This window comes from Zymoseptoria tritici, chromosome 4 (genome assembly GCF_000219625.1).
Source record: "Zymoseptoria tritici IPO323 chromosome 4, whole genome shotgun sequence".
Lineage (NCBI taxonomy): Eukaryota > Fungi > Ascomycota > Dothideomycetes > Mycosphaerellales > Mycosphaerellaceae > Zymoseptoria > Zymoseptoria tritici.
The window spans coordinates 1,970,484-1,986,040 of NC_018215.1; the positions used below are offsets into that span (position 1 = coordinate 1,970,484).

At 51.8% G+C, this 15,557-nt stretch overlaps 2 protein-coding genes across 2 annotated transcripts; both read right to left on the reverse strand.

Moving 5' to 3' along the window:
• Nucleotides 1-8,158: 8,158 nt before the first annotated feature.
• MYCGRDRAFT_58223 (uncharacterized protein) lies at nucleotides 8,159-9,387 on the reverse strand (the record flags this gene model as incomplete). Its single annotated transcript, XM_003853293.1, has 3 exons — nucleotides 8,159-8,981; nucleotides 9,194-9,289; nucleotides 9,349-9,387. Coding segments are annotated over 2 exons (894 nt in total), but the record flags the coding sequence as incomplete, so codon positions are not given.
• A 1,268-nt stretch (nucleotides 9,388-10,655) lies between these two features.
• On the reverse strand, nucleotides 10,656-13,755 carry MYCGRDRAFT_71341 (uncharacterized protein; the record flags this gene model as incomplete). Its single annotated transcript, XM_003853292.1, has 3 exons — nucleotides 10,656-11,150; nucleotides 11,238-13,506; nucleotides 13,569-13,755. The coding sequence occupies 3 exons, from the start codon at nucleotides 13,655-13,657 to the stop codon at nucleotides 10,656-10,658; spliced, it is 2,853 nt and encodes a 950-aa protein (XP_003853340.1).
• Nucleotides 13,756-15,557: the final 1,802 nt, after the last annotated feature.

The window sequence follows — 15,557 nt, forward strand, 5'->3', positions numbered from 1 at the left end:
TGCCGATATTAAGAGAGAACTTAGTAATAAAAGAGATTCCCTTCTTCTACGAAGGGGATCCTTACGCGCTAATAACCTTTTGTCTCGGAATAGGAATCTACAGGAGCCGGAGTCTCTTAGCTAACTGTTCGTTTATTAGACAATACGATTAGCTACCGTTGTCGATAAGAGAGAATTAAAGTGCATCGTCGTTAATAATAGCGGAAGCATAGAAAAGAGATCGTTCCATTTTTGTATCTCGAAAGATATTCTACTCTACTTCTACTTATATCTAACTCTACCTCTACGGACGACTTGTCGTAGAGGCTACTCGTTTTCCGATACCGAGTCGTTATCTTCTTCTAGAAAGACTTCCCGTATCTCGCGCTCGGCCTTACTAACCGTAGCTTGTACAGCGTTCGGGTTTTAGGCGGCAAGATAGGTATAGTCGGCGATAAGGTGCCCTTTTATCCCGCAACGGAGATAAAGGCCTTATTCCCTTCGAGCCTGTATTGTTTCTCTCGTAACCTACTTTGCTCTCTTCTTGTTACTTAACTCGACTCGGTTAGACCGAGTCAGTTCCTAATCTATTTCGTCTTTCGATTCTCGCGGCAGGGTCGCCCGGGGAGCGGAGGGTCTAGACATGTTCGACCGAAAACGTAACCCTATCGATAGTAGGGTCGCCCGTAACCCTGTCGATAGTAGGGTCGCCTAGGGAGCGGAGGGTCTAGATATGTTCGACCGAAAACGAAGGTTTACGAGCGATCCGCCGATAGTAAGAAGGTTTCTCGTAAAGGTTAAGTACTTGTCCGGCGGGTTTAAGGCAAACGGGAGCAATACCTTACGCATCTCTTTGTTAAGAGAGTTCTCGAGAAGGGTAATCCGAATACCTTCGAGCTTTAGGTCCGATTCTATACCTGGCGAGAGGGTCTCGGCTATTCCCGTATTAGCGAGAACTACCTCGAATCGAGGTAGGTAGGTCGCGATAGGTTCGTTATCGCGCTATTATATCCTCGAGAGGGTTTGTAGCGCTCGTCGTTACTAGTTTGTATCGCTGTAGATACTATTTAGGTACTCGAGGAAATCGTTCGCGTTACCTTACCTAAGTCGGAGAGCGTTCTCGATAGTTGTTCTTACTATTCTCGCCGTACTCTCTTCGAGCCTACTTATTAAGTAGAGGAATTAGTCGAAGTCCCTACTAATAGCTACTTTGTTAATAGCGAGCTTCGATAGGGCAGCGAGGTACTAGTCTTCCTATTCTAATCTTTTGCCGCTAAAGGTCCGTAGCGTCGGGAGACGCTCTTTTGGGCGTCTCGGTATATAGTCGTTGTTCGTATTTATGTCCGTCGTTATTATTTCGATTATTTCTAGGGCGAGTATAGAGCTACTCGCTTCCGGCGTCCGTTATACTAGTCGTTTTCTAGCTCGTTCGAGACGTATCTTGAGTTTACGTCGTACTACCTCGAGTTCGCGCCGTACTATCTCGAGTTCGCGTTATACGAGCTCGTTAGCTCGATGTCGTTCGTTATATATAGCTTCGGTCTCTACGATAGCAGCGCGATATTCGTTTCGAATCCGCTCTATCTCTATAGCGAGCTGCGCCTAAAGTTTAGGCGGTATTTCCGTCGAGGAATCTATTCGATAACGAGCTTTAGAAAATATAAGGGTCTAAACCGAAGTTACGTACAAAGGTCTAGATCCGAATATATAAAATTCTAAAGCTACCGAAAAGAAGATCTATCTAGAACAACGGAACGTCGAGTATAAGCTGTGTGTACGCGTAGCGTCGCTTAGCGCATACGTAGCCTTCTAGTCGGCCGAAAGGAAGCTTATTCCCGATTCGGCCTAGTAGATTTCTGAACCGGCGTTCGTCCGTTAGGCGTTGGCCTAGGCATCGGCATAGCCGATGCAGCCTTAGGCACTAGCCTCTAACACCTTCTAATTCTAATTTATTAGACATCTAGTCGGTAGTCGGTTCTATTCGTTAAAGATTCTATTGTACTCTAACACAAAAGTATTATAGTTAGGGTATGCCTCGAGATAGTAAGACTCCTACTCTTTAAGTTTTGCGCTAATAGTAGTAGCGCCGTTAGGCGTATACATCTGTTCGAGGGTCTAAATAACCTCTTTAATTGTCGTAAATTCTTTAACTCTATCGGCGTAGTACTTTAAGCATCGCGAGACGATGTAGCCGTAGAGCACTTCGTTAACCTTCTTAAACTCTACGAGTACGACTATATATTTATTATATAAATTAATATCGTCTATATCTTCGGGGATAGCTAGAAGCATCCCTTTAACGTAAGGCCCGGTAGCCTTCGTAGCGTTAAAGAATTTAACGGTCCCTATTCGTTTTACCGCATTACGATAGTCGTCGTAAAATGTAAGCTAGTTCTTAATACCTTAGAGGAGTAGAACGGAGTCGAACATTTTCCTATCGCCGTAGATGTCCTTTTATACCTTCCGCTACTTAGTAGAATAGCGAGTTATTCGTTTTGCTATTACTCGTACGGGTACTATTATTCGGGTACGTCTAGTACGTAGTATAACGTCGCTAAAAGTTAATAGAGCTCTCTTTATACTAATAGGTAAAGATCGCTTAGATCGAACACTCGGTATATCCGAGCTATCGTTAGAGTCGCTAGGTTTAGCGTCTAGTTATAGTATAATTATACTACTCGTCTCTTCTTATTCGTTATCGTCTTCGGAAGACGATTCTTCGCTTTATACGTTAGGGTCGGTTTGTTTAGTTTGTTTAGTGTCTTCGGAGGTAGCAGTATTACTTACGGTAGTCGTAGATATATTAGTAGTTAAAGTAGATGTAGCCTCGGTACGGCGCTTAGATTTTAGATTTTTTAGTAGGTATATAGAATTCTTATCGCCTTATACCCCTTTGCTCGTAGTAGTAGCGGTTAATTACTCGTTTAGCATTAATGCTAGATTTAAGCTATAAACGACTAGTTCGATCTTCGACTTTTTAACTATCTTAGACTTAATTGTCTATAGGCTACCTTCGATCTGTTTGTTATAACAGTAGAGTACTACTCGTTCGGCGTTCTTACGCTTCTGTTCTTCGTATTCTTCTTACGTTTAGCTAGGTTTTAGACCTTTTGTAGCGGGCATAGAAGTAATATTCGAGGATTTAGTAGCGTAGTGCCTTTGTATAGTAGTAATAGTAATAAAAATAACAGCGTAGTGCCGTTAAGAATAATAATGTAAGGACGTAGATATACGTACGTTTTGTAATAGTATAAGAGAGAGTAGCGTTATACTTATAAATTAAATTAAACAGCTGTCTAAGGTAACCCCTAAGGGATTTCTTTACCGCTTAGGGTTTAGATTATGTAATCGTTTAATTAAAGAACTATGCTTTAATTAAAGGCTTATTAGTCTAGCCCTTTAGGCGAGTAATCCTAGCTACTTATAGGCGTAGTAATTTAGAATTATAAGGATAAATTAATCCTTTAGTATATATAGCGTTGCTGTTTAGTCGTTAACTATTATGTATGTATTAAAGTCGTTACTTTAATTCCTATAACTTCGTTTAGCTAAGCATTGCGACTAATGCGGTAGTTTAAGGAGAGGAACAGTAATGTTATATTACGTATAAACGCTCACCCGGGCTTATAACCTGTTAAAAGTCATAAGCTATAGATTGTTAATCTACATAGGGCATAAGCCTTAACTAAATACAGATATGGTACCGATGTCGGACCCATGAACACGTGTTCATAATTCAACAGATTGCCGTCGGATAGTCAGACCACCAGAATCTGGATGTCCATGGATCGTGAAGTCAAAATGCTCATGAGGGTCAAATCGTTGACTTTTGCAACGATCCACCTCCAATTTGAGGACGTGACGAATCAGAACAATAGCAACCCCCTCCAGAAGTGCGGGTCCAGACCTCGAGCGGGCATGTAAAGCAGTAGCGATGAGTGCTCAATCGGCTCTGTACAGAGTATTCGGTTTGGAATCGAAGCCGATAGCCAGGGGTTAATCCCACGATAACCCAAAGCGACACCCATGTAAAGGCTATCGCCATAGCCTGCAATGCAGTTGAACCGAGGTCTCCTGGTCTTGATGTTGAGAATGGGGAATAAAAAGACTGTTCTTCACTTCATTATTCACCGCCGCCCCTTTGAAAGCAATAGCAGACCAAATCAAGATGTCCCAAAACGCCGACCAACTCCTCGCTGAAACGCAGAGTCAAGCAAAATCGATAAATCAATCATGAGACAACCGTCCTCCCCAATAATCACTCACGCCAAAGCGAGTCACCACTCCATCACACCGCATCCCACAACTGCCTCGCAATCACATCCGGCGACAACTCCTTCTGCCCTCCTTCTCCAACCTGCCTACTTTGCGGCGGGGTCTGCGCGAAGCTGACCTCCCTCCTATGCCTCGGAATTTCCCCACCAACCCTCACCGCGCTAGCATTATGCGCCCCCGCAGCGAGCGGACTGCTCTGATGGTGCGGCGGCGAACTCGACTTGGACAAATGACTCGTCCTCTGCGCCTGCGCCGCCGATCCTGCAGCAGCAGCAGGGAATGAAATCGTGTTTCTCCCAGGCGGCACGACCGGTCCGCCGGACTTCTTCTGCGGCGCAGCAGCGCGCGACTGCTGCAATTTACTGCCTTTGCAACTCCTCAACCTCGCCGTGGCCTCGCCGATGGGGTCGCGGAATTTCTGCACAACGCGCAACTCGGTGTTGACGGCGCGGAAACGGCCTTGGAAGATTTCTGGGCCGACGTTGGCGCTGTAGATGTAAGTGGCTTTGTTGTGCAGGGAAAAGGTCGAGCGGAGGGATTTGTTGAGGCGGTCGTATTGCCATGCGGGGAGGTAGGGTTTCTGAATGTCGTGGGTCGCTTCGCGGTCCGCGAGGGCTTTGTCTTGGAGGAGACGGATTTCTGTCCGGGATCGTCCTATCGCGGGTGTGGTAGCACCGGATGAGCCTGAGACGGTGGAGCCGGGACTGGCGGGACCACTGTACACGCCTGGGGCGTGGTGCTCTCTCCGCTGAGCTGAAAGACTACTTTCCTGGTCGGGAGTGTGGAATCCTGTCTGTTTCGGTGTGCTCACCGCGGTGTTGGTGCCAGAGGGATGAGATGTGCTCGGTACGAAACGTGAGACTAGCTCATCCCCTTCCGGATCTGCCGAACCGTCTTGGAGGTTGGATCGCGAAGAGCGGAGAGATGGCGCGGGAGATCCTCGAATGCTGTGATTATCGTCCAGAGCACTGACGTTACTCACAAGTGCAGGCGCTGGGTTTGGCTGGGTCTTGCTCAAGAGGTGCCGTGCTGCAGGGTTCGGGTGCTCTCTATGTTGTGACTGTATCGAGCTTCGGCGTGTGTCGGTGGGATATGCTTGCAGTCTCGCGGGCGCTGGTTGAGGCTCCGGACGTGCTTCACGTTGAGGTTCCTGTTGGGGCTCGGGTCGCACTCTATCTCGATTTTGCGACTCTCCTTGTTCTCCGGGAGGATGGGACTCCTTTCGTATTCGTGGCAATGTTCGTGGACTCGCTGGACTCGCATCCTCACTGTCTGCATCTACCTCCTCATCCTCATCATCGTCCTCGTACTCGTCCTCATCTTCATCCTCACCCTCCTCTTCCGACGACGGCTCTTGAACCGCCCTCGGCGGCGGGGGTGGTGCACTCGGCTGTTCCTGTTGCTGTTCTTGTTGCTGTCTTTCCGCATGACGCTTCGCCTTCGCTTCAATGACATACGACGAAGGAAAAGCCACAGCAGGCTTCTTCTCAGCCACCGTGCTCGTCCTCCTCGAATTGTTCGCCGTATTCTGTCGCGTACTGAACGGACTCGCGCTCGCACTCTCTTCCGTCCACTCATCTTCTTGTAGTCCACTGATCTCCATCTGAGGGTCGTCTTCATCGTCGTGATCTCCGCTTCCCACATCGAACCCTACCTTTCTCGAACCACCGCTCTTCTCCTTCGCACTCACCTCGTTCCTGTCCTCCGCACCGCGCTCTTGATACTCCTTCTCCAACATGACGATATCCGCCGACTTCGGCCTCTTACTCCTCCCCTTCAACCTCGGCGACGTGGGTGCCCGCTGAGCATTCGCCGCCATAGCCATCAGATTCTTCCCCGACGTCAACCTCGTCAACTGCCCATGCGACAAGTTCTTCTTCAACTTCGCACTCGACGCATTGCGCGGGAGCTGATACGCCGTCGCATTGCGCTTCATCGCAGGTCTACCCTCGTCCAAACTCCCCGGTAATCGAATCTCGGTGTCGCCCTCGTGAGATCGTTGACGGGAGTGTTGCTCGGCGTACTTGACCAGATTCCTCGCACTGCTGTGATTTCGCGGGAGGACGACTTTCGCATGGCGGCCGGGTTTGTGGTGCTGTTGACGCACTTTGAGGTGGTCGCCTGCTGCCGATCCTGGACTCGCGTGCGCTGCTGCAGCATGCCTAGTCGAGGTGGAGTTTGAGGATTGGGAGGATCGGGTAAGCTGAGGTCGGACGCTGCCATTGTGTGGCGAAGGCGGGACGACGGCCGCTGAGGGGTTTGGTGAGAGTGACATGCTCCTTTCGCCTGAGCTTGCGACTCGGTTGTACAGAGGCGGCGGACAAGCGGTCGAACTCGACGGAGCCTTTGTCGCATGGTCGTCGATGCGGTGAATGAGCCGCTAGAGTGGGGGCAGGCGCGGATCGGGTCCCGCGGCCCCGATAACGATCAGATGCCGATTTCATCACCACGCGATTTTGTCCATTCGATGCTTCAGTTTGTACTACCTCAATTTCACGTGTCCGCGGCATGTTACGTGCGTGGGCGTGGGGAGTTCTCATACTCCAGATAAAACGAACATAATCAATCGCGTGGAGGAGAATCATGTCCAATTGCTGCTCCACAGGCTGTGCCAACACTCACTCCGAAAAGAAAAGGAGAACAGCGCACCGCATAGTCTGGGCATCTCTTCCATTCTGGCTGCCTCGAATACCTGAATGCAACTATGACTCCATGGCCAAATCCGATGGCCTTTGTCTGATGAGCCCCCCGTCCATCGCCTGGGCAATCACATGCCTGTCCCAATCTATAGCTATGAACAAACCGATTCATGCTTGCAAAAGAACCCTCGCTTAACGCCTTGCTGTGCTCTCTGTAACTGTTCCTTCGTCCGGGACCACATCTTCCGAACCCTAAAACAATTCTGTAAACAGTTCGCACCAAAACGCCGCCGCTCATATCCCTCAGACATTGTCTGAAGCGAAGATGAACGGCATATCGTCGTCCTCGTCTTCCGCTTCCTCTTCCTGTATCTTCGGACTGTCCGAACCCTCTCCTGACGCTGCAGATGCGCCGGTAACTTCCTCCGCGATACTATGCGCCGATAGTCGCGAGCGTACATGTGGTGCGTGGGCCAAAGCGCGAGAGGGCGAGGATGATATCGACAAGCCTGGCACATTTGACAGACGTCGACTGGGTGGTGTGGCGGAAGTCTGGATCAATGAAGATGAACTCATCTCTTCCGCGAGCTGGGATCCTGGAGCGCCGAGACTGCTGTACTTGGCGAGGTTGACGGTGTTACCGCGGGAGGGTGGACGAGCATGAAAACTGGGGAGATTCTTGGCACGCTCGACCTCTGAGATGAAGAACGCAATGTCTTCATCGTCTGTCTGGCCGCTGCCGGAACTATCAGGTGTGCCGGACGCGAATTGACCGCTTGGCTTCTCTTTCGAAGAGCTACTGGCTCTACCAGAACTCGCGGCGCTCATCGCACTCTCGCCAGTCTTACTGCCGGGTGAGACGAAGCGCTTGTTTCTGTTGGCAAAGCTGCTGCTGTATCGATGCATAGGCGCAGGTTTCGGGGACGATGAGCCCGAAGATGCAATCGCCGTTTCGTTGGGTATGTGAGGTGCACGGAGTGCTTGCTGTGGTAGTGTATTGAGGGAGACGCGTTTGCCAGCAGAAGTGCTGGCTATTCGGAGAAAGTTCGAATCTCTCCCCATTGATGTGCTGGGTGAAGGCGATGGCTTTGGTGAAGAAGCCAGGGAGCCAGCTTTGAACGGCGGATTGGTGACCAAGTTGATGGAAGTCCTGCGTGGCATGTCGCGCTCGCGGGTGGAGCCTCTTTGCGCCTCCATCTCTTCCTCTTCGTCGTCTTGAACTCGTTGTCTGAGCTCCGTCACTGGGGAGCCACGTTTATCCGCCGCGTGGAAGGTACCGAGACTGCCGTAAGCTCCGACACGGGCGGTCTGCTGACTAGTATGTCCCGCCAGGCTGCTGTATCGCACGCGGGATTGCTCGCTGTGTGCTCCAGGGAGCGATCTCCCCACCGGAACTGTAGGAACTCCTGCGTCCAGTCCTAGAAATCGAGAGCTCAGCAGTGCCTCTGCGTCCGCGACGCTGAATTCGCAATGTGTTCGATAATCCACGAATATCGACAAAGGCCCAGAGCGGCAAAGAAGAGGAGAGATGTGATGACGCTCCACTACTGAGCCCGCATCGCGTTCTGAAGGAGAAAGTGGCGCGTAGAGTAAGTCTTTTCGCCGAGACGTCGAATGGCCCTGTCTTATGCGGAATTTCATGCGAAGCGCCTGGTGGCTACCGGGCTGCCTAGTAAGCTTTCGATGCAGCCTCCAGGCGGGCAGAAGGCGGGCAAGTGTGAACAGCGACCTAAACAGAACCACTCCTTTCTTGTACACATTCGGAAGCGCATCGTTGATCTCGGACTTGGAATAGTCCTCTGCATCACCTAGCTCGACTGTCCACCGTTCGAGCACAACTTCGCAGAAGCGTCCGCCGTTTCTGGAAGGACGTGGACTGGACTCGGCGGATGATCCCAAAGCATCGGCAACATCCCAGCGCTTTCCAGCGTCATCTATGGCGACGAGTGCTTGATTATGCGACAGGTGCGAGGTGTCCAGGTATACTTCAATCACAAGTGGAACCGGTCTTTGCTCGGATAAGTCAGGTCCTCTCCAATGTTGCAAGTCGTCGAGGAGCACATCAGTGTCGTCGAGTATTACGTTGAACTAGATGATTCTGTCAGCTTGATCGAATCCTCAATGTTCGGATTAAGACAATCGGGAACAATGCAAGGATGCTCGAGATGTAGCGATTCCAAGAAACCCCTGGTAGATGCGTTTCAACAGCTGACAGCTCCGACCGAGCCGCTCGACTCCGCTTTGAAGGGCCGACATTTGAGCCGTCGCCAGATAGACGACATATGGATCGGTAGACTCACCCATCTGTTCTGCTTGATATCTCCGTTTCTGTTATAGACTTGGGGCAAATTCGCGCGGGACGAACAAATCATCAATGCAGCCTTCGAATGAAAATGCTGTACCAATCGTTTAGCGCCTTGTCCTCAATCTATCGTCAGCCAATTCGTCCACCTACCTGTATAATCTGGTTCAATTTTGTGGATTCGCGATCCTGGCCTCCTCCAGAGGCACTCTCCCCTCGAGATGACTCGCCTGTCATATCCGCAGCAGCTCTTTCCGAGTATGAAGATAGATCCGCGCTGGATCTGTTGCGTATGGGCGGTCGATCTCGTGGGTTGTTCGTTCTTTCTGGATTCGTGGGAGGATTGCTCGCAGCCGAGGCGCTACGAGGCGAGGGTCGAGGATGTTGATGCATTTCTGCAAGATCGAGGCAGGGTCGTGCAGGCGTTGCAATATGAATTTGGTGAATCGAAGATGTCGTATACAGTATTGTCGTCCAGACGCTAGGACGTCGTAGTGGTGGGCCGATAGCGGGTGGATGATGGCTCCATGTTCACGGGAAGCCTTGGATGGAGCTGTGCAAGTGTTCGGAGTCGAGTTGAGAAGGAGTTGTTGAGAAGGTCCCAGGCGAGACGATGGTGCAGGTGACTCGATGCTAGTCTGAGGACGCCATGATCACTGAGACTGAGGCATCCAACATGCAGGCACACGAGCTGTTGAGCTGTCTTGGGGGAGGTCGGCGATAAGAGCAGAGCCGCACACCTCGACACGGATGGCACCAAGCTATCGACCACAGAATGGCAGGTCGAAGTATTGCAGTCGTACGGGAGGCCGTAGAGTACCGGATTGATGTGACTGGGTGGTGTGGCCGTGACAGTGTTCCCGTTGTCAGGTGCTGTGAAGTCCAGACTCGGAGCTTAGATAACCAGGGTCTCCGTCTGGTGGTTGATCGAGTCCGCTGACAACTTGACCTTGCGGATTGCGAAACAATGGTGAAAGAAAAAGAGTGAAGTTGCGGGATTGTTGTTTTTGTACAGTCTATTGCGCAACGAGGGTCTTCAAAGGACCTCTATCGTTCACCGCCGTTGAAGGCTCACACCTTTCTTGTTGTTTTGACGCCATCACAGTGACTTCACATGCTTCCCCGGCATCCGGCTAGCGATCGGCTCGTGACACCAGGAGCGTGATGCGCTCTCCAGACAGCTGTCTTGGCTGTGAACCTCGTCGTGTACTGTTCTCTATTACCATCGACGAACCGGATCACTCGCCGGTACCTTGTAGTATACTGTAGTACACTTGTTACTCGTCAGTCCGTACTCCATGCTGGGACGTCATGGGCATGCTTCTTATCGCGATAAGAGCTGCAAATGCCTGCGTCTGCTACCGACGACACATCTCCTGTTACTGATACATCAAATGGTGCTCATGCCATCAAGTCGAACTCCTCGCTAACCCATGAAGCACCTCCCTTCACAATCCGACCTACCCGCCGTTCTGCTTCAGAGCCCTGAAGATCGTGCCCATGTAATCCCTTAATGTCTTGCTGTAAGACATCGCATAGAACAGACGCTCCCTAACCTCACTGCTGAACAGAACGTCTTCCGGCCACTCTTTCACATCCCCAGCCGTCCCTTTCTTCGTCGCATCTTTAGGACCACTCTCCTTCCTCGGCATAAACTTGGCGATGTTCCGCAGCACCAGAGCAGCACGTAAGGGAACTCCTGCTGCATCTCCGCGTTCGTCTTCGAGCACTGTCAGCCTGAAGATCTCCCCGTCTGCAGGCGCCGAAGCTTGTTCCGTGGTCAAGTTGTGCTTCGATCTTGATGGCTCCGTTTCGGGTAAGTGTGTCTCAATATGCCTAGCGAAGAGTGTGGTGCGAGGAATCTTGCCACTCGGGAAGTCGACAGACGAGCGCTGGCATTCTGCCCATCGGCATCTGTACGTCGTTTTATCGGCGGCCTCGAAGTCCAGGTTGTCCTTGAAAGAGTGTCCGTGAACTCCGTTGGCGCCGTTCGGCAGTTGACTCGATGGCGTGGCAGAAGATCGGGCGGGTTTCGAATCGACGTCCATTTGATCGGAACCAGGTGGCGAGGCAGCCTTCCTCGGCAGTTGAAGATGGTTGTTCAATATGTGCTTCAGCATATCATCATTTGATCTGAACCACTCTGCGCACTCTTGTTCTCGCGTTGAGGGCGCAGACGCGATGCCGGTGACTGGATCACGCACGCCTTCCACTGTGACGGTCATTGTCCAGTGACAGCGATGTAGGTCCTTGCCTTTGTCTGTTGCTTTGGCGCCTGGTAGCATACCAGTATCGACAGGAACATTGCGCGACTTGATTCCACGGATGACATATTTGTTCGACCCTGCCACCTGTGCAGTCGCGCCTTGAAACGTAGTGCTGACATTCTTGATGAACTCTCCTGCAATCAAGTGTGGGTGAGATACCTGGTATGGTCCGAAAGTGCTCTGATATGATTGCCATAGCGAGATCTGAGTCATTTCGGCGTTGGGATCCGCCACGAAGCACATTCTCAGCCATTCGGAGGATCGCTCTGGTTCTTCCATCTTTAGCAGACCCTCGACAAGACTCGTCGACAGACGCGGGACCGGAGGCGGTATGCTGTTATCAACTTCAACCGGCTTGGATGACCGGGTCTCCCGGTGCTCTTTCGCGTTGAACAAGACTAATCGACTGAGTTGCCGCCCGAGTGCTTCAGTGCTTAGTGATCGTAGCAAGATCTCCACGTTGTCACTGATGGATGTGAATTGCATGAAGAAGTCCAAGCACGCTGATCGAAGTTCCTCGTCCTCCACGAGCAGGAAGTCCTGGGCACGTTTGAGCACTTCAAGGGGAACATCGTCGAGTCGTTTCGGTGCTCGGTGTGTCATGGCAATTCTGCTGACTGTCTTGAAAGCTGTGACGATTGCGCCTCGGTCTGAGCCGGTGATTTGTCTGAGCAGACCTTGGTATAGGGCATCTTGCGTGCCTACGTCGATGTACTTCAGGACCTGCTCCGCAATGTCAAGTACATACTGTCGCAGTTCCACAATGCTCACGTGATCGGGCATATGTAAGACGACTGCGATCAGATCTCGAACGAGTGGCAAGCGAGACATGTACAAAGCGTTCTCCTCCTGCAAGCACATATTCCGGGTGATCAGAGCCGCCTCGGTCATTACGTTGACCTTGGACAGAAACGCGGAGTCCAGGATTGTATCATCAAAGATCACAGGAACGCGAGAATTGAGCCTCTGCACAATGTCGGGGGTTCCATCCAGGCCATTGAGAGTCTCATCATCGCCAGCGAAGAATTCCTCATCGTACATCACGTCCCAGTCAATGTCGTAGAACAAGCTCGTAACAGATATGACCTTCTTCACAAGTGCGTCGGCAAGTCCAGGAAACTGGTCGAATCGAAACTTCTCTCCCCGTTCATGACTGATCTTGACAAGATGGTGCAGCGCGTACTGTTCTTCATCCGCGATGCCGCTCTGCAGGGCCAACTGAGCTCGCACGTAGATGTTGGGTCCAATAAACCCGGTACCGGGAAGCATAATGTTCTTATACTTCTTTGCTAGCGGCCCAGAACTGGCCTCGAGCTTCCTCTTTCGTTCGTTTCGGTAGAATTCGGGATTGTTCGCCGGAGTGATGACAGGTTTGAGAGATAGCGGATAGGCTTGCGAGGGCTCGTACGAGGCCAATGTCGCGGATGCGCCATGTGTGGCTGGCGGCGCGTATGAAGTCCCATTAGCCATGGCATGAGGGGTAGGAGAGGCCTGTGGTATTTGACCTTGCGTGCGGATGTTTCGGCCGGGATTCGCCTCGGGCTGGAACAGCTGTCGCTGCGGCGGTTGTTGTCGAAGGCCACGTGTGGAGCGCCCAGCCGCACTGCCAGGCTCGTCACCGACCTCGATCTTCTCTTCCTTGGGTGTCTTCTGCTCTGGACTTGCATCGCTGCCATCGCCATTTTGGACGGGCTCCTGCTCGCGACCCAGCGGCTTCACAAAGTTCTCCAGCGTTCGCGTCATTACGTTTGCGCCTTTCGCGGTAACGTCCTCCAGGATCTCCTTCGGCGGCGGCTCCTGCTTCCAGTGTGTGCTTATCTCGTACGCGCAGAGGTTCTTGTAGTAGACGTTCTTGATCTGGAAAGCTTGCGCCGCTGTGTACTGATTTTTGCCAATAAATTCCTCGGCCAATTTCCTCCACATCAGAGGCTTTGCCTTTGTGTCCGATACGAGATCATATCCGCCTTCTTCAACTACACGCTCGTAAAGTTTGTGGATGTCGATATGTCGGATGCCGATCTTGGGTTCCAGGTCGAGATTCGTCCTGCGAGGAGAGGAGGACATGTCAGCAAGAACGTTATTGCAACTCCAGAAAGAGCCTCATACCCGCGCTTCTCGTGGTATTCCTTCAGCTTGCGAATGAATTCGTCCCGTTCTGCAGACGGTTCAATGCTCAAACCACGTTTGGGCGCCATCTTGCGATCGTGCAGACACCTGGTGCCCAGCCCAGCGTTTGTGAGTTCAGCGCGCCGAAGCTGCGCACAGTCCTTGAGGCAAACAATTCGAACGAGGTGTCGCCGTCAACGTCGGGCCTGGTGGAGGAGTGTCTTGACAGCAATCTTCACGAGCGACGCGCTGGAGATCTGTCTGCGCAACTTACCCTAGCCCCTCGCGGACGATCCCGCCGCTAGCGGTGCCTTCCTCTCAAGTCTTACATTCGCCTTTCTACCTTCACCTTACAACATCACATCTGCGACCTTCACTTTCTATTTCACGATTGACAGTGTCACAGTGAGATGCACAGACATCGCATCGTCGACACGTCTATTTGCTCGGCCCTCTCAAGGTCTATTTGCTACAATCACTAATCTTTCAGCGCTGACCTTCACGACATCAGCTACCATGGCCATCGACATGTGCTTCGCTTTGGCGAAGTTCTCACATGTGACGAGACCAGAGGCGACTGCAAAAGGTCCATGGACCCACGTCATTGCGGACAACATGTTCGTAATCCTCAAGGGGCATAGCTCGGTCCACGGCACTGCACCTCTTGCTATGACCATCGTCCAAGGAACAACTTGTCTGGTGAGAGATGAAATGCCGTATGGCTTCAGCTACACGATTTGACAAATCTCATCAGGATCGTGTCGACATTGGCGACTATCTTGATCTTTCAAAGCAGTTCCAAGCGAGCAAAGAGAACGACGGCCTCCAGTATGCGGCTTATCACCTCCCAATCAGCGGCATGACAAATGGAATGTCTTTTGCTGTCCGCTACCATCTCGACGGCAAGGTATGTTGCGAAGGTGGCCGTTGACAACCGACGTGACGAGCTCATAAGTACTCTTCAGGACCGTCAGTTGCAACTAGCCATGCGAAGTATCGAAGCATGTGATCAGATCGTGCAGCTCTTCTTGCAAATGGGCATGCAATTCCAGCCACCTCAGCAAAAGACCAAGAAGCAACCGGCGACGACGCACTCGGACAATCCACCCGGCATAGGAACATCAGATCGGCCGTCGACGACGCAGAAGTCCTCCAATTTCCAGCCGCCAGTCCAATCTCATCAGCCGAGCCCGTTCTCTCTTCCCAATCTCGACGTAGGCAGCCTCTCTCATCAGCCTTCAGTCGAGACTCGCAAAGAAGCCCAGCAGATCAGCAGCTCGGTGGGGGGCTCCGGCATAGCGACGGAGCGAAGGCTTTTTACACGCGATGGAGAACTCTTAACCCGCTCCATCGCACCACCGCAGCCCTCGAATGGAGGACTATGGGGAGCAAGCACACTCAAAGCGCCTTCAACCCAGCAGAGCAATGTACCGCTCGCGGCAAGCCAGCAGAACCTTGGCAGGCTCGACTCTGAGCGTGCTTCGTCGGGGTCGAACGTCGCAGCGATGAGTGCAGTCCAGCGGAGCTGGGCTCCCTTCGATAACGGTGTCGATGCATTTCCACTCTCCGACACGGAGGCGCCACAACAGAATGTGTCATCAGATACTATTGATGGTCAATACTACACGCCCCTTCACTCAAGCTTGCGGGAGCCACCTCGTTCCGGTGGCGTTGCAACCTCTTCACCTGCGCCTCTTGAAACGCTCGAGCACGAAATTCCTCCGAGACATGAGTTGCCATTCAAGGTACCTGGAAGTCGTGGAAGCAGTGCATCTCGACCGAGCAGCTCGGCACTTTCGCTGCCTCCGCTGAGGAGGCCTACGACTGCTGACCACCGTCCCACAACTGCTGGTGTCCGTCCTACTGCTGCTGTGAAGCCCCAAACTTTATCCAACAAGACGAACAACCGCTCGAATAATCAGAAAAATGACGTCCGACCGAGCACATCCCACAGCTCCTTACAGGCTCCCAAGACGAAGGACGCCCGAC